At 41.0% G+C, this 23,940-nt stretch overlaps 1 protein-coding gene across 2 annotated transcripts; it reads right to left on the bottom strand.

Moving 5' to 3' along the window:
• Positions 1-1,163: 1,163 nt before the first annotated feature.
• On the bottom strand, positions 1,164-23,450 carry usp38 (ubiquitin specific peptidase 38). Of its 2 annotated transcripts, none has more exons than XM_065295737.2 (11): positions 23,312-23,443; positions 21,976-22,674; positions 21,437-21,572; positions 20,995-21,124; positions 20,731-20,832; positions 18,516-18,674; positions 18,223-18,416; positions 17,953-18,046; positions 3,986-4,092; positions 2,609-3,836; positions 1,164-2,396 (listed from the first exon to the last, which is right to left on the bottom strand). In XM_065295737.2, the coding sequence occupies exons 2-11, from the start codon at positions 22,655-22,657 to the stop codon at positions 2,235-2,237; spliced, it is 2,994 nt and encodes a 997-aa protein (XP_065151809.1). In that variant the 5' UTR covers positions 22,658-22,674; positions 23,312-23,443; the 3' UTR covers positions 1,164-2,234. The 2 variants fall into 2 exon arrangements, with proteins under 2 accessions (XP_065151809.1, XP_065151808.1); XM_065295736.2 differs by having other exon boundaries at positions 1,165-2,396; positions 21,976-22,712; positions 23,312-23,450.
• Positions 23,451-23,940: the final 490 nt, after the last annotated feature.

The following is a 23,940-nucleotide window of genomic DNA, read 5'->3' as shown; positions in this document are numbered from 1 at the left end:
GCATATAGTGTCTATGAAACGATTATTTTAAGTGTTTTCTTGTTATAAATGAACCGTTTAAGGAATTGTTTTTTATGATTTACAGTAACAAATTATATGTAATTTCTCGTCTTTTATTTCCTTGCCATGCTAAATCTCAAAATGAAATAAGATCGCTGAACTGGCTTCCGAGGCAGAATCTAATTTGTTATTTATTAGATTTAGTTATCAAAAATGTTTTGTGTAATATCTTTGTGTGCTGTTCTGTACATCTTGGCTTTAAAATGTTACGAGGAATCATTTAATGAATGTTTACACGTTGTCTTTCATAATAAGATAAAAACGCGTCCTCAGTTTCGTCTTTGTTCATCAGAAATGCAATAATGGATATTTCAGACAGAAATTTAAAAAAGCTCACTAATGATTGCAGGGTAGCCTACAGTAAGTGAGAGATTTTCTCGTACAGGAACTGCATTCACGCACGGACATTCAAAGCAAAGCGATTAAGCATCATTTTAATGGGAGTATCAACTTTTTATAAAATGCGGTTGTTATTTTTTTCCGGCATCTCGGGGCCCTTTCCAGCCCGAGGCCCTGGGCTTAAGCCCAGGTAAGCCCATGCATTAATGCGGCCCTGCCTACATCTAGCAATAAGAAAGGAGTGTAAAGTTTTAAATGATAATGGTGAATCCCATACTTTGCAAAAACAATATGCAGAGTGAAGATAGGCTTTATATTTATATAAGTACATGATATGTGTGTCATATATCTCACAATGATACACAAACGGATAATATAAATAGAACAAATTTTAAAGGCTAAAATAATTATTGTGATTTGATTGCAGACCTAAAATATGTGGAACACATGTACCATTTCCAATTTTCACATTAGTGGTCTAATCTGTAGCAAAGAAATGTGTAGGTCTCTGTTGTTGAATAATTGAAAGACATTGATTTTACCAAATGGTCTTAGGGACAGTGAGTGGTCCAACACTGCAACGCACAACATGTTATAAAGCTAATGACACTGGAAGGGACTGATAAGATGAAGGTGCCCTCATCTGAAAAACCACAAGGCCTGATTTGCTACATTACATATATTAGTCCTAGAATATATTAGTCCTAGAAAGAGTGTAACAAACACTTTTGAGAACTAAATATACAAGTGTCTATTCAGTGTGCACAGAAAGTCACAAGCTAATGCATTAGGCCAGTTACACAGTACTTTGTGGTAAAGAAACAAAAGCATTGTATCAGAGTTCACTCAAGGACAGGGGCACAGTGGCTATAACTGAAGACACTGGAAGGATGGAGAATATATGGATTGATGGCCACAAGGTGACTGACAAATGTTTAATAGTAAAAACAGCCCTCAGTTTGATTGCATTGTTTCAGAACACACTTTGTGCTATTAACTTCCCATATGCTGCTTTTGTGGTCAGTGTAAGCTTTGGTGGTATGAAATGAAATATTATACAGTTTAAATCTTATGCTGTAACCGGACACTATGAACAATATTTTAAGTGTTTTGGTACATTGCTGAGCACCAAAGGTTAGGAACATATGGTCTACTGAAATTTTGCACCAATAAATGACATAGAAACTGACAGTAAATCAAATGTTGATAAAATTAGACATTGTTCATGAAGTAGTCTTTACTAGAGAGCAGAAACAATCATTACATATTAACACTGTACAGCAAGAGAAAGGATCATTTCTATCCGATCAAATAATTCTGTGAAACCTTAAGTATGGAAAGGCACATAAAATCACTTAACTTTAAAAACTTTAAAAAGATAAATCAAATACATATTTCCTGAATAAATATAATAAGTCTAATTAAATAATTGCTAAAAACAGCTATAATCGTAATTTCAAACAAAGTAGTCATGCAAGTAGTCAACTTTGTAGTATAGTCCAAAAATATTCGATTTCTTTAATTCTTTAATTATTCTCTGCCTAATGACTTTCCGTTAAGAAATGGAACAATTAATATTTAAGGTTGAGACCAAAATAATTGCTGTATTCTGTACAAATTTATTGCATGCTTATTTTTGATCTGTAAAACGGAAAATGATTTATTTAACTTTACAGAAAATTAAACAAATGCATGCAAACCACAAAAAAAGACAAGTCTGTTTTCAAGGTGGCACACTTATTCAGATAATGGGTAACTGGGAAACAAAATGGAGTCTTGATTTAGTAAGACTGTCCAGTGTCCTAAAGGGCATATCTGTGGAGCATAACTCTTTCTTAGAAGACGAGTCTGCTGATAGTATTGAAGCCCCCTCCTCCACCCCCACCCGAGGGTCCACAACTACCAGGGGGCTCATTGTCATCAGATCCATTGGGTCGAAACGAACAGGAAGCAGAAGTTGCTTGGAGGGCCCGTGCTCTGGCATTCAGCTCCTGCTCCTGGTCAGAAAAAACAAAATGTTAAAACTGTGTGATGTCAAACTCGTTTTTGAAATTTCTATATAAAGCTAAAATAAAATTGGACAAATTTAAAGAGTTCTGATTTTGTCATCAAAAGTTTAGCTGAACGCCTATGCGAGCCACCACAAGAAGTACTTTGATCTGCATTATTTGGAGCAATGACATGCATGTATTAAGTAGAATGTACCCACCTGTAAGAAGAGTTTGTTGTCTTTGGTAATTGCATCCATCAGCTCTTTCTGTAGGGGTGGCTCTCCACTCATTCTTGAGCTATTCACTACTGCCCCTGCATTACTATGATGTCCGCTAACTTCTTGTTTTCTATATACCAGAACATAGGCTGTGTCTTTAGGAAAGCGACTTGTGACATTCTGCAATGACTGAAAGTTTGTAAAAGTCACTCGGCTGTCATTAAACAAGAACCAGTCTGTGGATTTGTGGTTAATACACCCCATTTCTTCTTGGGTTGCTGTTGAGCTCTTTGATAGGTTGGAACTTCCCTGATTGTTAGGACACGGGTGAGGTACATACCCATCAGTACTACTCACATTCCTTCCATATGAGTAGTAGTGACCGCTCTCGGAAGACATTCCAGAATGCATTACAACAGAACTTAAAACATACGGTACGGACATTGCCTCCAAATCACTGTCATTGCGCTCTCTTTTTTTCATGCCCTCCTCTTTCTGAGAAGGCTTAAGTTTCTTAGCTAGATTTTCACCACTTTCAGGTGACTCGGACGAGAAAGATGGAACTGCAGTTGAGGAAGACGATGATGCAGAGCTGTTGCATTGGTTCAGAGGCAGGCTCATCCGCAGCGGGATGTCTACATTGTCCAGGATCTTGCGACGGACATGGCACGTGGCGTCATACGAAAAGCGTAACAGAGTTAAAATGAGGTACTCGGGTGCTTCCACCACCCGCATGACTTTCTCAGCCCTCTGGAGTGAGCCGCAGTGTTCACAGAAGTAGCAGTTGTCATTTTCCAGGATTTCTGGGGCCAGGAAATAGTCGACTAAATCTGGTACAGACAAAGCAGGCTCCACTACGGTCATCTCTGTTCTGGTTCCTGCTTCTTTTACAGTACTCTCCGAGCTTTCACTGCCCCCGTTTACTGCCCCTTGGCAAGGCTGTGACATAGAGGGGCAGAAGGCAAGGGAAAGATCTGTAAACGGCTCCTCTTTTTCTGACAGTCTGTGGCACTTGAAGCAGCGGATGGCTGTAGAGAGTCTTCCACCGAACATGTGCTCCACAAGAGTACGACCATCCCCCTCATCAACCACGGGATCAGACTGTGACGGCACATTAGCAACCGGCTGACCTGCAGCACTGTGAATGGCTTCAGTAGATAGGGAAGCAAGTTCAGGTTTTGGGCAGGCCACCTTAGGGGCCAAGAAGGTCTTCTCTTCCTCATGCAACCTTAACATAACACATAGTACAACTGTATGTCTGGCACAATAAAGACAACTTCTATGCATTGTCTATAACATTAAAATGCAGGTATGTCTTTATGCAACCATAGTGAAAGATAGTGAAAGAAAGAATGTCACAGCTCTTTTCGAGATTACCTGTCCAACAGAAAACGTAAATACTCTGAGCAGTCTTGCTGAGATCCAGCTGTAAACCAGGGCGGTCGAGACACCTCTAAGAAACTTCTTGGTGAATATGCTGCTCTCTGGTGGGTAAACAAAAAGATTACAAACATTTATCACCCCAAAGTTATGTCATCCCAAAATTCTGTTATTTACTCTACGCCATGTTGCTTTTTATTATATATTTTATGTAGGCATCTTCATGTACAAAGATAAACAAACAACAACCATAAAAACAGAATAGAAATATATGAATATTTGTGTTCCCTGGAAATCAAACCCACAACCTTTTAATTGCTAAGGTAAATCTCTCAACTCTATACCTTTATGCATACTGCTCAACTGATACTGAGTACCAGGAAAAGTTTTTAACAGTTCCAAAGATAGCCCTTATCTGCCAAATGTCATTAGACTTTTGATGTATATCTTAAGTGAGCTTCTTCAGTGGAAGTAATGTGGACAACTGAAACCCCATTCACACAGACCTCTGGTCCCAGAAAATACCCATAAAATTGCCAGACAAGCGTCTGTGTGACCAAAAACTCGTTCCGTTAATCTTCTGGGATTGTTGCCGGAAAGAGGACCTAGTAAGATACGCGGGTAACCCTCAGTGTGAACAAGAAGCCGCAAGAATGCAGTAATGGGCGTGTCGAAGTGAGGACGCGCGCGTCATCATCACAACACAAGTTATGGTTCAGCTCCTTACAACGAGAGATAACATGCATATAAACATTTGCCACGAGAAATGTTGCAAACTAGATTGAAGCAGTTATCAGGAAATGATATATGAGACGCATAAACAATGACGCACGTGCCGTAGTGAGGACGCGCGTGTCATGGCAACATGAAGTTGGTTCAACTCTTTAAAATTATGGATTTACAACATTCACTACGAGAAATGTCAGCAAACTGGACTGAAGCAGATATCAGGTAAGTTAGCTCGTTACTTACTGCGTTGAAACGGAGATCATTCAGCAGCATAAAAGAATATTGCGTCACATGCTCATTTGAGCTATAATAAACGAAAATACCTGCATGTCATCCCAACAAGATATATCGTCCAGCTCCTCAAAATGCGGGTTTTAAATGCATATAAACAATCACGATGAGAAATGTCTGAAAACTGTATCAAAGCAGAAATCAGGGAGCTTGTCAAATATCCACTCTGAAGCTGAGATCATTCACCAGCATAGAACTGTGCGTTCACGTGCTCCTTTGTAGTCTTATCATAAACAAAAATGCACGCGAGTTATTCTGGAGAGAGAAATAATATATAATATGCAAACTTCAGACGCTGCGTAGAAGAGAGGGCGGGACTTTCAATAGGTCGCGTGTCTTTCCGGGACCGTCACATGCCGGGTAAACTTGCCAGTGTGAATGTAAAAAAATCTAACTATTCCGGAAAAATCCAGGATGCAAATCCCGTGTATTTTACGGAATTTCTGTGTGAAAAGGGCTTGAGAAAGAAGGTACCAGGGGGATGAAAAGATGTTTTGAATGGAAGTCAAACACTGCCTACACTAAATGTTCAGCAAATACAACTCAATAAAATTGTATATTTTGTTCAAAAATGGCATAATTTAATCATAATACTAAATGCAATGAAGAAAATGTTCCTTTGATTTTTTATAACTTTAAATAAAGAATGTCTGTACATCTTAAAGTGCAAAGGCGTAAGATAAATTATGTAAATGAATTTATAATAAAGAAACACAAAAGTACAAAAAGTTATGATATATGTCAGACTAGTTTATAGCATAGCCATAGATCCTTTGCGGAAACACTGTTCAAACCCTCTAGAACAGGTGGTCCCCTACGTTTTTTAAACCACAGACCGGTTTGAAATTGTTTCGCAGACCAGAAGGGTGGCGGGTGGGTTTGGGTCTGTGACTCGCGTTTTCCAAATACCTTCTCCGTAACTTATTTTTAGTGGCTGTTAGTGCTGAAAATTATCCTTTGTGAAATGCATGAAGTTTATAAAGGAGTAAAGATTAAAGAACCATCCATTAGGGAAATGAATAATGTTTTCATTTTAGTAGAAATGTAGAACCACGTTTTAGCAGATTGTTTTTCCCTTCATTGTTTTAGGTTAGGTTTAAAGTGCAGTACAGTGCGGATTTATTTTCATCATGGTGCCGCTATCGCTGGATAAATCCCATCTCTGTTTTCGAGAAGCCTGCAGGGGTGATATTTTAAGTTAGTTTGCAATGTCACCTAGTTGATCCTTTTCATGTAGTTACTTATTATTTGTGGGATACATTTTAAAATGATTCATTGAGTCATTTCGGTAATTCTTGTATCAGTTGTGTTTTTGGAAGTATGCTCAAACTCTAATGGCAAAGCTATGTGATCACAGATGCACTGGGGAGAGAGAGTACACCGCAGTACAATAGTGGAAACAAGGTTATCTTAACTCGGCTCTCAAAGATCATCTCTCAGGTGAGACAGTATAATATTTTTTATACTCAAAGTATTAAAAATTATGTAGGAACTAGATTTTCTTTAAAACCTAATTATAAATATGCTAATACGGCTTCTGGAGTAATTTTGTAAAAAAAAAAAAATTTTGCATTTGAAAAACTTCAAGACCGGAAGTGATGTAACGAAATGAAGAGTGGTCAATTCCATCGGTAGTAAACCAATGGAACGCAACGACAGTTCAGACGCTGAGGAAATATTAAATGCTTATTTAAACTCGTATGATGGACCATAGCCATACAACTATGAGTCTGCTATGGAGCCAAGAGTGCAGGAACAGGATTAAACAGAACGGTTTGAGTTGTTGTGTGAGGAGAACCAATGGAGAACAGGGAAGATGTATTGGTGAGAGACCAGTGTTTATAGATGCATACACATTAGCTAACGAGATGTAACACTGTGCTCAGTACAAAATTGCACAGATTATTATCATATATCATGCAACAGCAAAGATAATAATGGTCATCTAGTATTGATACTTAACAGTAATAGAAACTAATAAGCGTTAAGCAGGCTTAATGTCACACTCGTTAATATTCGTCCACACTTACGTTACGTGATACAGCTGTTTCTTATCTCCGCAGAAGAGGCGTGCTATCTAAACCAATATATGATACAGGCCATTTATTACTATTAATAATTTATTTAATACCTGTATGAATAGTAAATTACACATTTGAATATTGAAAATTTGAATTAATTGTTTAAATTACAAGTTGCCTTTAGGTCATGACTACCTAAGTCACAATTCTGGTTACACTAGTATAAGACAATCAATATTGATATTTTGTCCCATCTCCAGACAATACAGCTACACAGCATAGGCAAGTTGTCTGTTGGGCTAGGCAGGCACATCAGGAAATAACAAAGGGCTATTTTTCCAGAACGTTCTTGCGACCCAGTGGCAATTTGTCTACAGCCTTACATAATTTGGATATAACATTGTTATTTTAAACCACTATGACTGTATTTTGTGTAACACACTCTTTTATTTCTGTACAATGAATGGGGGAAAAGCACAACTAAAGTAGTAATTTTTTATAACTTTTTGTTAGGAATAAGCTGAAAGTCAAATATAGTCAAATAAGGGTCAGTTTACCTCAAAACTAGGGGTTTGATGAAAAACAAACTGAAATATATTTCATTTTTTATAGAAGTATTAACCTGATACTTTTCTCTTTGTACATATGTTAAATATGCAAAGCAGTCCACTGCTTAGTACTGAAGGTCTGAAAACCATGGCCCTTTGGATGGCCAAGGACTGGCAAAAAGGCCATATGACTGACACGTAAAGCAACCAATCATGTTTCGCTTTGTGCCATGTCATGTTTAAGAGCATAAAAAAAGTCTCTACAATAACAGACTGGTGTGCAACCATGATTTGCCAATGTCTCTATAGTTAGTAACAACAATGGCAAACACGTTAAAATATATCTTTAAGAGTCCACTAATTGCTTCAAGTCAAACTTTTTTAAAGACTATGTCGTGAACCTCGAATCCTTAAAATAAAGCTTTATTCGATCTGGATGAAGGATATTGTCACTGATGTAAACATGACAGCTTTTTTCGTCAATTAGACAGCTTTGAGTTGTTTCCAGGTGGACCGCTAAAAAACGTGACACCCACGTCTTCCAGAAACCGTGTACAATTGAACAAATCACATGACGAGTTTGAATCAGCTCAAGTGTTTTTAGTTACTGTGCTGTATGCATCAGACATTCAGATAACAGTCCATGGACGTGACATCTGAGCCTGAAACAATCCACTACAGTTTACCTATAAAAAATGTATAGCAACCAGAACCAGTTAGTGTTAGGACTACACCAACTCCCATGTTGTGGATATGGCTGATATGTTCTAGTTGATACACATTGTTTATAAGTAAACTTCCTAAAACTGTCAATGCAGGCACAGAGCTATTAAAGTCTGAAAAGAGGTGGTCACAATCCAACCGGTAAAACCAAACAGCCGTTTTGGTCTTGAAGACCAAAGAAAGCCATGAAGGTTTAAAGCTACACTGTGTAGTTTTTTTAGTTAATTCTTAGCAAAAACCCATGTGTTATTTCAAAAATATGTGCTCATTCATGTGTAATTACTTCCACCTAATAATCAAAGTATTCTTGTAAGTGTAGAATCTGCTATTAAGAATATGTCACGGTAGGAAATCCAATGTTTCCTCCGTGTCATGTTTTGTGTTTGTGTTTGTACTCACGTTGTGTCCATGTGCTCGTTTGATTAAGTGTTGTCACCTGTGTAGTGATTACTCGCTCCAGCTGATCCTCATCACCCATCAGCTACATATACTCACCCAGTTCTCTTCCTGTTGTCAGATCCCCATTTCATGTTGCTGCATACCACTTGGATTATCGTCTCTCGTCGTCGTGTTTGGATCTGTGTTCGTGTTGTCGTCTCCGTGTGAGTGTTTGGTTTGTTCCTGGTTTCATCCATTGGCCATCATCACACTCTTCACCGACTTCACGATTCAACACTCTTCACGCCACCGTAGACCTTCGATCACCATTGCCAACATCCTGGACTCAGTCACTTATTCTGTTGTTTCACTGTATTTACCATCATTCTTAATAAATCTGTGTTGATCGCCTGCGCTTGCTTCCTCCACATTATTGTGTCGTTACAGAAGGATCTGACCATCATGGAAGCAGCAGGCGATCGCTCCCCATTTCATCTGGAAGAATTTTTGCAACGCACCGTGGGTCGTATGGATCGTCAAGAAAAGGCGATAGATGAGATGGGTCGAGCTTTCCAAGCGATGGTGACGAAGGTTTCCGAGCTCGCTCTCCAGGCTCAACAACATCATCCACCGCCGCCCACTGCGCCCCCCACACCGCCGATCACCACTGGGGGTTCTCCCCAGTCCGAGCCACGCCTCCCCATTCCTGAGAAATATGCGGGTGAGCCCAAATTTTGTCGATCTTTTCTTTCTCATTGTTCTCTGCACTTCGCCTTGCAGCCCCGTACGTTCACCACCGAGGAGATGAAGGTGGCGTTCGTTCTCTCCCTACTCACGGGGAAGGCTGCCCTCTGGGGGACGGCGGTGTGGGAGAACCAAGATCGCTGCTGTGCTTCGTTCCACGCCCTTTCGGAGGAGATGAGACGGGTCTTCGACCGCTCCGTCGCCGGGAGGGAGGCGGCCAGGCTTCTAGCGGACCTACGGCAGGAGGATAGGTCCGTATCTGATTATTCCATCGAGTTCCGCACCCTGGCGGCGGAGTGTAAGTGGAACGAAGAGGCGCAGTGGGATCATTTCCTGCATGGGTTGGCTGACCGCATCCAACAGGAGATCCGAGCCGTGGAACTTCCCTCTTCGCTAAATGGTTTAATCGATCTCACCATCCGGATTGACAACCGGCTAGACCAAGCAGCCAGACGGAGGGGGAGGACCACTCGCACAACCAGTCCAGAGGTTGCGGTCAGCCCACCTGGAGACCTGGAACCCATGCAGGTGGGGCGAGCTCGGCTCTCCCGGGAGGAGAGGATCAGGCGGAGATCCCTTGGACTGTGTTTATACTGTGGCAGCCCAGAACATCACATCCAGCGCTGTCCAGTAAAAGATCAAGCCCGATAGTAAATCTGAGGCTACTATCGGGTGGGATCTCTGCCAGGAAGACCTCATCAACATCGACACTCCTTCCGGTGAGACTACGGTGGTCCACCCACACACTGGATCAGCACGCTTTGGTGGATTCGGGGGCCGAGGGTAGTTTCATGGACTTCAACTTCGCACGTAAGATCAAGATTCCTCTCACCTCCCTCAAACACCCCATTGCACCTTTTGCACTTGATGGACACAAGCTTCCAGTCATCACTCAGACCACCATTCCTGTTTCACTCATCACATCTGGTAATCATACGGAGAAGATTTCATTCCTCATCACAGACTCACCTCAGACTCCCATTGTTCTCGGTCACACTTGGCTCCATAGACACAACCCCAGGATTGATTGGCGTCTCGGATCTGTGGTTAGCTGGAGCGAGGAGTGTCATTTGTCTTGTCTTTTGTCTGCTGGTGTTAATGTTTCTGAGTCTGTGTTTCAGGGGGAAGCAGTGGATTTGACTAACGTGCCCGCGGAGTACCACGACCTGAAGGAGGTGTTCAGTAAGTCGCGGGCTGATTCTCTTCCTCCTCATCGTCCCTATGACTGTGCGATAGAGTTATTGCCAGGTACCTCTCCGCCTAAGGGCAAGTTATATTCCTTGTCTATTCCAGAGACGGCGGCCATGGAGAAATATATATCCAGTTCTCTAGCAACGGGGTTCATTCGCCCTTCCTCTTCTCCAGCGGGGGCGGGGTTCTTTTTTGTGGGTAAGAAGGACGGATCCTTGCGACCTTGTATTGACTACCGAGGGTTGAACAACATAACGGTAAAGAATACTTATCCTTTGCCGCTTATGTCTTCAGCTTTTGAGAGGTTGCAGGGAGCGTCTCTCTTCACTAAATTGGACTTACGTAACGCTTATCATTTGGTCCGCATTAGGGAGGGGGACGAATGGAAGACTGCTTTTAACACCCCTCGTGGCCATTTTGAGTACTGCGTGATGCCTTTCGGGCTATCTAACTCGCCAGCAGTCTTCCAAGCACTCGTTAATGACGTGTTGCGAGACATGGTCGATCAGTTCATATATGTTTACCTGGATGACATATTGATTTTTTTCTTCGTCTCTCCAGGAACACGTGCAACACGTACAACGAGTGCTTCTGCGGTTGCTAGAGAATGGATTGTTTGTCAAGGCGGAGAAATGCGTTTTTCATGCACAGTCTGTTTCTTTTCTAGGACACATCATTTCGACTGAGGGTGTTCGCATGGATCCTGAGAAGGTTAAGGCTGTGGTAGATTGGCCATCCCCAGAGTCTCGCAAGGCCCTGCAGAGATTTCTGGGGTTCGCCAATTTTTATCGGCGTTTCATTCGCAATTTCAGCCAACTAGCCGCACCTCTGACCGCTTTGACCTCCCCTAGTTTGACGTTCAGGTGGTCAGACGCAGCTGAGGCTGCGTTTGCCAAACTGAAAAGCTGCTTTGTTTCAGCTCCTATTCTTGTCACCCCTGATCGCTCACGTCAATTCATAGTGGAGGTCGACGCGTCAGAGGTGGGGGTAGGAGCAGTGTTATCCCAGCGCGCATCCTCAGACGGAAAGGTTCATCCTTGCGCGTATTATTCTCATCGTTTATCTCCTGCGGAAGTTAACTATGACATTGGCAATCGGGAGTTGTTGGCCGTCAAATTGGCACTGGAAGAGTGGCGTCACTGGCTTGAAGGGTCGGGTGTACCTTTCATTGTATGGACGGACCATAAGAATTTCGAATACATTAGAACTGCTAAAAGACTTAACTCCAGGCAGGCTCGGTGGGCATTGTTTTTCGGTCGTTTCGATTTTACACTTTCTTACCGGCCGGGTTCCAAAAACATCAAACCCGATGCTTTATCCCGTCTTTTTGAGCGTTCCGATCGTACTGCTACTCCCGAGCCCATTTTACCGGAGACCATCATTATCTCCGCGCTCAGATGGGAGGTCGAATCGAAGGTTTTGACTGCCTTAGAAGGGGTAACGCCCCCGGCTCGTTGCCCACCGAACCGTTTATTTGTGCCGGAGGGGTTAAGGTCAGACGTTCTCCAGTGGGGTCATTGTTCCAGTGTTGCTTGTCACCCAGGGGTTAGTAGAACTAAATTTCTAGTCAAGCAACGATTTTGGTGGCCTGGTATGGCTCGCGATGTCCACGACTTCGTCTTGGCTTGCTCGGTCTGTGCTGTTGGTAAGACTTCCAATCGACCTCCTGATGGGTTACTCTTACCGCTGTCTGTCCCTTCGAGACCCTGGTCCCACATCTCGCTAGATTTCATTACCGCCCTCCCACCCTCCAAGGGTAATACGGTGATTTTAACCGTAGTGGACCGGTTCTCGAAGGCGGCTCATTTCATCCCCTTGCCCAAATTGCCATCAGCCAAGGAAACAGCGGTAACTGTCATTAGCCATGTTTCCATCCACATGTTTTTATCCGAATTAAGTGATATCGAATGAAAAATGCCTTATGGAAACAGTAAAATTCGATTGAATTTCATGAATTTCGACTCAAAAGAAATACGTTCGATCTCATCGGATTTTATCTTGATCGATATGTGGCTTATGCGATAAACGCTGATGGAAACGTTATTTGCCGAATAAATAATGATTTGCGATTAAGGTTTAGGTCATTTTATGGTTGCAACACACACACAAAACAAAGAAGAAAAAGTTTTAGGTCCGCTCTGGTGGCACACATGGCATGTGTCAACAAAGTCAGATGTAAGTGGACAAACGACGAGACGAGATTCATTTATAATTTAATTTACCAGAGAAAATAAAGGCTATTTTAGAGCTGAAGATCTTTGCCCAAACCCGACGGGTTCGGTCGGATTCGGGCTTCATTTCTAACATTTTCAACGGGCTCGTGCTCCGCCTTTGCACGGTAAATGAGCGGTCAAGTTCAATGCTGCTGGGTGCCCTATCAGTAAGCGCAGGACCACGCTGAAGACATTTACAGTGGATTTAATAATTTCCTTAACAAAAATGTAGCCTAATCTTGGTGAGTAAAGGTTTTTTAATGTATAACTAAATACATGATTTAGACAGAGGATATAGACTAATGTTGGCATGCCGAAGCAAATCCCACGGAACCTTTATCTTAATTTCGTTATTCTCAAATAACCATCTTATTCAGAATGTATTATCTTAATTTAATTCGTTAAGAAATTATTGTTTTTATTGGCATGTTGGCCTATTTATAATTTATTGCATATGCCTATTTAGAACGAGATGTTACGATGTTACAGAATACAGATGACTTATTTTTTTTCTTTGTTTCAACTTCCAAGTGACGTGTAGCCCAGTTAGTCATTAATATATAATGTTAAAACATGTGTAAATTACTCATTCTTGATAAAAGCTGTTTGCGTGCGCACATTTAAATAATATCTGGCTGTAAACGGGTTCGGGCTTTTAAAAAGCTGTCAATCTAAATGTGCTTTCGGGTTCGGGCTGCATTCTGTCGGGCTCCGGTTCTGTCGGGCTCCGGTTATTTCAGGCCTAACTTTTAAGGCACGATTACAGCTCTATTTTAGATAGCAAAAATCTAAGAAATGCCATAATTTATTAGGAACTCGGGAAGGAAATGTCCAACAATGGTTATGACAAGACGTGGGACGTCCTCCGGAGTAAATGTAAGGTGCTCAAACAGGGATATGTGTTTCAAAAAAGAGAGTTATCTCGCAACGGTGCCGGAGGGAAAATAAAAGCAAATTCGACCTTGATGAGATGGATCCTCGGCCAAAGAACCCTCGTAGTTTCATTGGCTTCCAATATTAACAGCTCAGGAAAGATATTTGTCGTTCTCATTTACGTTAAGCATTGATCCGGACTATCATTTCACGTTAATGCTTCCGTTGCCGTCGGGCATTTACATGCATCTGCATCATCATAGCAATTTGATGTTAACGTCATTTTCTTTTTATTATAGCTTAATATGTCGCTATCAGCTCAGCTGGCACATAAGCACTTATAACTTGTATGGCGCAATCCATTTTGTCTAGCAAAACTTTGTTCGCAAATGTTTGCTTGAATATTGTGCGATTCAGTGTGAAAATGAATGGAAACACCTTCAAATGTCTCAAATCAATTCGATATACCAATTTGATCGCAAAACAGCATGTGACGTCATTACGTAGAGGTTTTTATTCGCTTTAAAGCCGTTGGATGGAAACACACTTTCACCAGCTTTATTCGCATAAGTTTTTTTACCGAACTTCAGATAATTCGATTGACAAGTGGATGGAAACTTAGCTACTGACCACGTCTTCCGTATACATGGCCTTCCGACAGACGTGGTTTCTGACAGGGGTCCCCAATTTGTGTCCAAATTTTGGCGTGAATTTTGTAAATTGTTAGGGGCGACTGTTAGTCTTTCATCCGGGTTCCATCCCCAGAGCAATGGTCAAACCGAGCGAGCCAATCAGGACGTCGAAAGGGCATTGCGGTGTTTGGCCTCCAACAATCCTTCATCCTGGTGTCAACAACTCTCAATTGTGGAGTACGCACACAATTCTCTGCCAGTGTCATCTACGGGCATGTCTCCATTTAAGTGTAGTTTAGGGTACCAACCACCTAATTTTGTCAGTACTGAATCCGAGGTGTCGGTTCCCTCCGCTAACGCACTAGTCCAGAGGTGTCACCGCACCTGGACCAGAGCTCGTAGAGCTCTGCTCCAGGCAAGGTCGCGCACCAAGGCTAAGGCCGATCGCCACCGGTCGAAGCCTCCCCGTTACGTCGTCGGTCAAAGAGTGTGGCTTTCAACCCAGAACATTCCGATGCGTTCCGTTTCGAATAAGCTTGCTCCCAAATTTATTGGCCCGTTTTCTGTTACCAAAATCATTAATCCAGTAACAGTGCGTCTTAGCCTTCCACCGGCGTACAGGAGGGTTCATCCCGTGTTTCATGTGTCCAAAATTAAACCGGTGATTTTTTCCCGTCTTAATCCGCCTGCCCCGGTTCCCCCCCCGCCTCGTATCGTTAATGGGGAGACCACATATTCGGTTAATCGTATTCTGGACTCTAGACGGAGGGGACGCGGTTTTCAGTACTTGGTGGATTGGGAAGGTTACGGTCCGGAGGAGAGAAGGTGGGTTCCTGCTCGGGACATACTGGATCACCGCCTTATTGATGATTACAATCTTCAGGTAAAGCAGGCTGGGAACGCCAAGGGGCGTTCCTAGGGGAGGGGGTACTGTCACGGTAGGAAATCCAATGTTTCCTCCGTGTCATGTTTTGTGTTTGTGTTTGTACTCACGTTGTGTCCATGTGCTCGTTTGATTAAGTGTTGTCACCTGTGTAGTGATTACTCGCTCCAGCTGATCCTCATCACCCATCAGCTACATATACTCACCCAGTTCTCTTCCTGTTGTCAGATCCCCATTTCATGTTGCTGCATACCACTTGGATTATCGTCTCTCGTCGTCGTGTTTGGATCTGTGTTCGTGTTGTCGTCTCCGTGTGAGTGTTTGGTTTGTTCCTGGTTTCATCCATTGGCCATCATCACACTCTTCACCGACTTCACGATTCAACACTCTTCACGCCACCGTAGACCTTCGATCACCATTGCCAACATCCTGGACTCAGTCACTTATTCTGTTGTTTCACTGTATTTACCATCATTCTTAATAAATCTGTGTTGATCGCCTGCGCTTGCTTCCTCCACATTATTGTGTCGTTACAGAATACATACAGGGGAGTCACTAAAATGGCTGAATCCATGTTGTGCCTCCATCTTTGAAACACATTCGCCGACGAGGGACCTTCCTGAAAATCCAAGCCCCGCATTTCATGCTTTCAGACACTCACGCTGGCCGCTTCTAAAATAATCTGAAGCCTCCCGAGGTTGCATTTGTAGGCGGCATATGTCATCAATACTCTTTCAGAATATTAACAATTATAAAGCTGACAATTATTCTTAGTTCATTGTAAATTGATGTAATATACTTATGACTTGCAAATGTTATGCTCAGTTAACTTTAATAAACCAGGCTTGATGACATATGCAGCCTGCATATGCCACCTGTGTAGGCTGAAAGCCTTCAATTGAGAAATAGCCGCACACCGTGAGGATCTAAGGTTTTTATTTGAGGCAGATTTGAAAGCCTGGGGCCTCATTGCGTAGAAAATGCTCTATATTTGTACCTACGAATGAAATTTAGAATGTGCCTAAGTACAAAAAAATCGTGATTTATCAAACGTGCGAACGTGGTTCGTACGCACATAAGTAAGTAATCCTTGATGATATATCCCATGTGTTCTTAAGCACCATGCTCGTGCACGTTCATGGTCATTTGCATTCCGAAACGCCTCTGATGAACCATATATGGTGACAACACCTCCCGTTATAAGTCACGTGGTTGTGCTTTTTCCCCTCATCGCAATAATGGCAAAGAGAGCGTAAAAGAGGAACTTAACACAGACCAGACATTGAGTTACTGGTGGATGAGGTTAATAACACATCTGTTTGGTTCACTTAGTACGGGAGGAATGAATAACAAAAGAACACAAATCTGCATGGGAACATGTTACCAGTGAGTTTAATTCCATTGGGTATGAGAACACTTCTAGAAATAAAAAAGTGGTTTGACATTAAATTATCAGCCAAAAAAAAAAACGCGTCACAGCACACCGACGTGAAATCAGTCCAACTGTAGGAGGACAGACAATAACAGAACTTGGACAGTCGCATAACCATCATCATCGGCGCGATCTTTGAAAACGCGCTCCCGGCGGAATAGATTATTTGCCAAGTCTTTCCATAATGCAAGATAAGCCATTGCACTTTGTCAAGCATTTGACGGAGCTTTCTTACATAGGGTTAGACACTAATTTCATTAATTAACTTCAACACTGATTTGCAGTTACTTTATTAACAGTAATCATTTTTAACACCTGGGGGTGGATAATAAATAGACAAAGTGTTCTTTAAACGCTGGGGATGGACGGTCCTGTGTAGTATCGCTATTCTACCACTAGATGCTCTGCGTACGCATACTCCGAGGTCTGCGTATATTTACACACATTTCTACGTATAAGTGCAATTTGATAAATTCCACACTTTGCGTAAAACTGTTCCTATGCACACTTCTGTGCGTATGAACGCTTGATAAATGAGGCCCCTGGTGAGGACCTATTCTCGAGGACATTAAGGAAGCGAAAAATAGATTTACACGAATACACAACAGGAAAAACAACAAGACAAAAGTCAATATTGGAGTAGTTTTCCAAGATGGAAACAGATCATGAGGCTCAAGGGACGCAGAAGTTGCCTGCTTTCTATCTTCTCCACAGGTAATTCAGCATATTCGTTTAAATCTATACAGTCTATGGTGTAAACTCGAACTTTTATAGTTGCTTGGCTAACTAAAGCATGGTTGTGCATAACACTAGGATACTTTTCCTCACGTCAAATTAAAAAAGGAGTGTTTATGATTGCTTTTTGTATGTGATTTAAAGCAGACATATCATTAAATCTTACTTTTTCCATGTTTAACATAAATCTGTGTGCTATGACGAATCACAGGCAAAGGACATTGTAAATTGTAGTTATCTTTCCTTGCTTTCGCTTTGTACTGGAAGCCATGTTAACCTTGGCATGAAACGGCCAAATAACATAAGTGCGAGTAAATAAATACTACATTTTTTTTGTGTGTGTGACCCTGAAAGCCTCAGTCCCAATTTATTCTAAATGCTTGCAAAAAAACCCACATCAGAATAATTGTAAATAAAATTTCTCTATTTGTGTTTCACAAAGCAAAAAAGTGTCCTTTAAATAAAATGAAGCCATTTAAAAATGGCAGAACTTTGGGGGGGGGTGTTAGGAATCTAAAGGCATGCAATATTATAAAACACAGACAGAAAACTGCACAGAAGATAAACAAACCTGTGTATGGGCTAAGAAGGCAAAAAGAAGCTGGAGCTTCTTCATAAGGGTGTTGCTGCCATTCAGATGCAGTGACATTACATGTCGTCTGAAACTTTTAAGGAAAGACTGTTAGAGCAGAGAAATAGGTTTAGTTTGAAGAGATAATGGAACATTTTTTTTTATGTCTGAGGATAATTTATTGCACTGCATGTGAAGAACTTTAAAAAGAGCTGGACTAGTTTAAGTTTAGACAAAAATCTAATGCAAGAAAACAGATCTCAGACTTACTCTGTAGCCATGAATAAAATCTGGATGATGCTGTTCATGAAGCACGTGTTTCCCAGATTCACAAGTCCTGTTTTCCCCGTTTCTGATTTTCCTGTGAGCTTGAGCAAGCCTGGTGCAAATGAGTTGGACTGAGAGGTCCAGGCGCTTTGGTTCAGAACAAACTTGATCTTCTCCTCACTAGGTTTAGGTAGGCCCTAAAACAGAATCGCAAGTAGATAATTTTAAGTAATCAAGATACATTGAGTATAAGAATGCGAGTCAAGCTCATAACGATTCTCCTGTGACTTTCTTACTTTAATGGATTCAAGAATGCTGTCATAGAGGTCTGGGAAGCCAGAATACTGGTACATCATGCAGTGAACGAGTTCTGCCAACTGCAGTAGGAAGGTTTTGCTGTTGGGAAGGCCATCGTTATTCAAAGACTGCACCAATGGGACTATAAGGGGGACTACCTGGTATAAAGAAGAGGGGTAAAATATATTTTACATTTCTCAAAATTTGTTTTGGATAATTTTAAAAGGAAAACATATAAAAACAATTTTTTTAACCCCACTTTTATAATTACCACTACTTCCTAATCTCATTGTATAAAAAAAACATAATTTGAATTCTAATGACTATGTTCTTTAGCTTTGTGACTTTGTAATCGATCTTTGTCAGGTGACGTCAAACTCGCGAGAACCGAAGTGCATTATAGGTGAGGCCGCCATTTGTAATTTATCAGAGTTAGGGTATTATGAAGTTGGAGAATTGTCTTTATCATTTGCTGTATTTCCAAGATATAATGGTACGGTTTTGTTGTGTGAAAGGTTGTAATTCTAAGTCACATGATAGAAACGGTTTCCCACAGTTATGGATGGCATGCTGCGAAAATAAAGAACCGACAGAAATTCCCTACTCTTGTTTCAATGTGTTCGAATTAACAAAACAATCCATAACTAGGAACAGATGATATCTGTATATCATATGCTATCATCCCTACACCACTTTACCTTTTATGTTACTACTGTGTTGTGGCAGTCCTTTGGCCGAAATATAAATCCACAGTTCGCATTAATATGCAATGGATAGGGTAACGAGATAAAGCAAATTTGGCATGCCGTCCAAGGGGAGGGCTCCGAGCTCAGAATATTAGCCCGAACCCAGAGTACTCCCTCCTCTTTAACTAGGATAGCTGTACCAGCAGAAAGTGAGGTGATGGGGTGGAGTAGGAATACTGAATGGAACGGAGGTGAGGGAACTACTTGTTTTCAACTACTTGTAAATCATGAGAAAATTGCCATTCTAAACAGTGACATGGGGCAGTGCAGTTGCCTGTCAATGACGATAATATCCCTGTTGCCTGTCAATGACAATAATATCCCTGTTGCCTGTCAATGACGATAATATCCCTGCTGCTTCAGAGCATCAATAATCTACGTCATTGTATCGTTTTGATTGTGTGCCCTCTAGCGGCACGGATTATACAAATTGCATCTTTAACAGATCTTGAACAGAGTTAATAGATCTTGAACAGTTAACAGTGTGAAGAAAACTTTCTGGTAAATCAGTGCTGCCAGTTTACCATTAAGAGAGGTTGTAAGATTACCAGTAACTTACTGTCAAGTGCTATGTGTGAATGGAGAATAAGGATTAGAACGGACAACTTCAGAATGTGCTGACAGCTTTAGGCCAATCATTACGCTTTGATAAAGATGACATTGTTTACCAACGTTTTTCACCAAACACATGCTGCTTAGAGTCGAGCAATCTTAAGTGATAGCGACATTTCCTCACCAAAGATGAAACAGTTTACAATCTATTTGCCAAATTGCCCACATCCATCGCTCATTCTCTGTGAAGCCTAATGTGTAAACATTACTGCTGCTGTTCAAACGCAGATTCCGACTCCTCGCCAGATCAGTTCAGCTTGAAGTAAACTTATACAATTTTTGGTCACAAGCAACTTGCATGACTGTCAGCTTTTGCCATAGAAGTGAAAACTACAAAATACGACATGTAGATATGAAGTTACAACCCACCATTTTTCAAATACAACATTGACCTAACCATGCGGCAGTTTAGAGATAACTTTCCCTTTCTCAACAAGTTTATTGGTAGTTTGGTACTGATGTGTGAATAATATCTTACTGGTAAAAAGACGTAATGTCACTGGGTATGTAAACAGCACATTTTTGAGGGTTCGGCACTTCAACTTACTGCAGTTAGTTCATCAATGTTCTGAACAGAACGGTTTATCCATATAAAGGCATCTTTGTTTTATTTATCACGGTATTGGATTCTCAGATGAGTTTTCTTGTGCTTCTTTTTTACGTATACTGTTTAGCTGTAATAACTTCTCTTTTTTCGCACTGTCAGTAGCGATACCTTCAAAATGGCATCACACATAATAAACACAATGACTGACAAAGACCGATAAGACAATCTCTCATTTTGAAACAAAAGGGGTTTTATATCTAGAGAGTTCAGAGATGATAACATTAAAGTAGTGGTTTATGGTGGCCATACTAAGTGAAAGGCTTCAGGAGAGTGCTGGAAACTGAGTAGCATGTGTGAAAGAACCACCAGTGCTGCTTGTCTCACAATAGGATACCAGAGACGATTAAAGACCTGCAAACCAACAAACACATACATACACATTCATAATGAAACACACATGAACAAATGTGAAACTCTTACACTCTTTTATAATACATACATACTCTTATTTGCGCTAGTGGTTAACTGAATATATGACCAAGAAACCTCCCACATATGCAAATACAGACAAACCTGTTCAATTTTGAGAAGTGTGACATCTATGAGAATGGTGAACTTTTGAACAGCAGCAAGTCCCTTTAATAAAGCAATGACCCAGGTGTCCACATGATTGGCCAAAGGCCAGGACAACCAATCAATCATCCTAAAAGAGAAACAGAGTGGGAGAAAACAGGGTCAGGGTAGGTTACATGTAAAATAGTAGCCTTACATAACAGACAGCACCACGCAAAATTGCCAACATTTTGACCTCAATGCTCACAACCCACAAAAAAAACACAATCGCTTACCATTTAAAATACATCAAGTCATTATAAGCACTGCATTCTTTCCAAAATAATAGCATAAATGTAATTACCAGATACTTAAAACTAAGAAAGGAAAACCAACATAATGACGGTTAGATATAAAAGCACCAATCACATTCTTAACAACATAGACACACAGTCTTTCTGACCTGCAAAGTGCTTGGGTCATACTGGCATCTTTAACATTCTGGTCAGTGGTGAGGCTTTTGATGAGGACTGTAATCATTTGCAAAGGGATGTGCTGGACCAGGCTGGCCAGAGCAATGGAAGGTTCAAATGAGGGGTCTGCAATTATAAACAAACATGGTCACGTCATTCTTTTTGTATAAGTTACTTGGTGGTGCCATATGAGGCATTTCTTAAAGAGGACATGATAATTTTATTTTATATTTTTTGAATTTTGAATAACCTTTGTGTATGAAATGTACTATTTAAATAAACTTGCCTCATCTTGCGTATACTCAAAATCCTAACTGTGGTTTAGTTAACCATTTAATGGGATAAATGTTTCATACACATTTTCTGATTAAAATAATAATTGCTCAAATTAACTTTTGTATACTCTCTTATTTGACTTTAACCTAACAATGTGAAAACTACAAATTGACAAACCTTTAAACTATCATAAAGCCACACAATCATTATTATCGTGAAAATTGCACCATTAGAAGCGGCAAGGCTTGCTGACCTGTGGAGGAGATGACTGCAAACACCTCCTGAAGTGAGGGAAGCAGTGTTGCCGGCTCTGCCTTCCAGATTCCCTGAAGCAGCGTGCTCACCCTGGTCACCTGGGCCACATACTGCCGCAACTCCCGTTCTTCAGAGGCAGAACAGTGGAAAAACGCAAAGGCACGCACAAGCTGCTGACAGAAGAGAACTACTGCCTTCTCTCGTGGAATGCACTGGGGGAAGTCTGTCAGTATGATTGCAAGCTTGGCACAGGTTGCTGGCTCTGGCCGCTCACAGATGATCCGCAGGACCTCTGTCTGTAACAGCGGTGCCAACTCTAATACAGCTGGGCAGCTGATGAGCAACCGCAGGGAACTGTGAAGATAGTCCATGATGGCAGGGTCTCTGCACTCCAAAGAGCCGTAACCTTGTTGCAGGAGTCCAATTACATACTCTTTACTGAAGAACCGTGCAAACTCCTCACGGTGGTAGCGTGCATAGGCCTCCTGCACTTGGTGACCAACTTGTCGCTGAAAAGCATCCTCACCCAAAAGAATAAGACGAGTTGTGAGATGGTACAAAGCCCAGCACTGCTCCTCTGTTACCTCCCTTTCAGCAGCTTCTATTACTTTTTTCACAATAGCCCGTTTGACAGGCACAGGGTGGGAGGAGCTGACCAGTGCCTCCAAAATCTTATCCATCGCTGGACTATACTGCACTGCACGACAGGATATGTGAGGTAGGAGAAAGCTGTAACTATAGAGAAATTTTTTTTCCATCAACCATAAAGCAGTGACCTAAAATGTTAAACTAAAGAGTTGAATGATGTCTATTGGTTGAACTAACAAACTCCTGGTAAAAACTAATCGTTAAAAAAACTGCATTATCTGTTATTGTTTCCATTTATCTACATAAACAATATAGTATATGCAATGGAAAACATTGATTGAGTTGTGAGACATGTGTAACTTATTTATAAATCAAAAGTAAGGTTAACGTAAACGCTTACAAAACAGTGACGTCATAGTCTAACAGACAGTCCAACAGATGTACCATATCAATCGTAACATACAGCTGCCGTTCACTTCCCTGCTAGCTAGCTACCTATGCTAATAAAAAGATCAGCATTTAAGTAAACAAAAAGAGTAGCTCGACAAAATAAATAAATACAGATCATGCTAACATGTCAAATATTTTGTTTAATTAATATTTAGTACGACAATATCATTAAATAACTGCCTGACTCGGAAATGAAACAAAGCAAGTTACAGAGATGCCACAGCACTGACTTAGCAAAAACAATCCTCTACATTTCCCGACCTTACTTAAAGATCACACCAATCACCGACACTCACCACACTCAAGTCATCGCGAAAATGTTCCCGCGTAGAATTCGCAACTAACACTAAAATTTGATTTAGCAGGTTTGTGTTGTGATCTGTTTGGTAAACTGCGACTTCTTTCAATCAGCTGTTAAAACACATACGTCATCTTAACGCGCGCTGTTTCTGTCAGGACCCATCACGCGATAAAACGGATATGTCTATGTATAGAAGCCCTCATTGCTATGGATAAAACCATAAACGGAGCAGCATCAATGTATATAAAAAACATTATTTGGTAGATAATAGACAAATCGTTTTTTTTACCTGCTGCAGTAAAAATCGAATGTATTGTCCACTCTATAGTTCTTAGTTATTGGAATGAATTGTTTTAAGATTTCTGAGAATCATTTCTCTCAGGCAAACTTTTTAAGCAACTCAGCAATGCCATTTCAAACATATGTGAATGAAGAAAGTAATACAACGAAATCCATGACTATTTAAAAATGGTTGTGAACAAAAACATACGTAGGAGCAATGTATTAATGAAACGAATCAATAAGGTTTTTCAATCGCTACACAGATATTATTGACTGCGTAATAAATATGGCATTTGTATTAGTCATATAACTGTAACGTTACAATTACACGACTAATACAAA

Source organism: Paramisgurnus dabryanus, chromosome 4 (assembly GCF_030506205.2).
Source record: "Paramisgurnus dabryanus chromosome 4, PD_genome_1.1, whole genome shotgun sequence".
In the NCBI taxonomy this organism is placed as follows: domain Eukaryota; kingdom Metazoa; phylum Chordata; class Actinopteri; order Cypriniformes; family Cobitidae; genus Paramisgurnus; species Paramisgurnus dabryanus.
The sequence above is the reverse complement of the archived record's forward strand: the minus strand, read 5'-3'. Positions and strand labels throughout refer to the sequence as shown.

What these genes read in the sequence shown, in the direction of transcription:
- usp38 (XM_065295736.2), bottom strand. Translation starts at nt 22,657, where the DNA reads ATGGATAAGATTTTGGAGGCACTGGTCAGCTCCTCCCACCCTGTGCCT. An exon ending in TGCAGTCATCTCCTCCACAG is followed by an intron (nt 21,573 to 21,975) that starts GTCAGCAAGCCT and finishes TTATAATTGCAG; the next exon opens with ACCCCTCATTTGAACCTTCC. An exon ending in ATGACCCAAGCACTTTGCAG is followed by an intron (nt 21,125 to 21,436) that starts GTCAGAAAGACT and finishes TTTCTCTTTTAG; the next exon opens with GATGATTGATTGGTTGTCCT.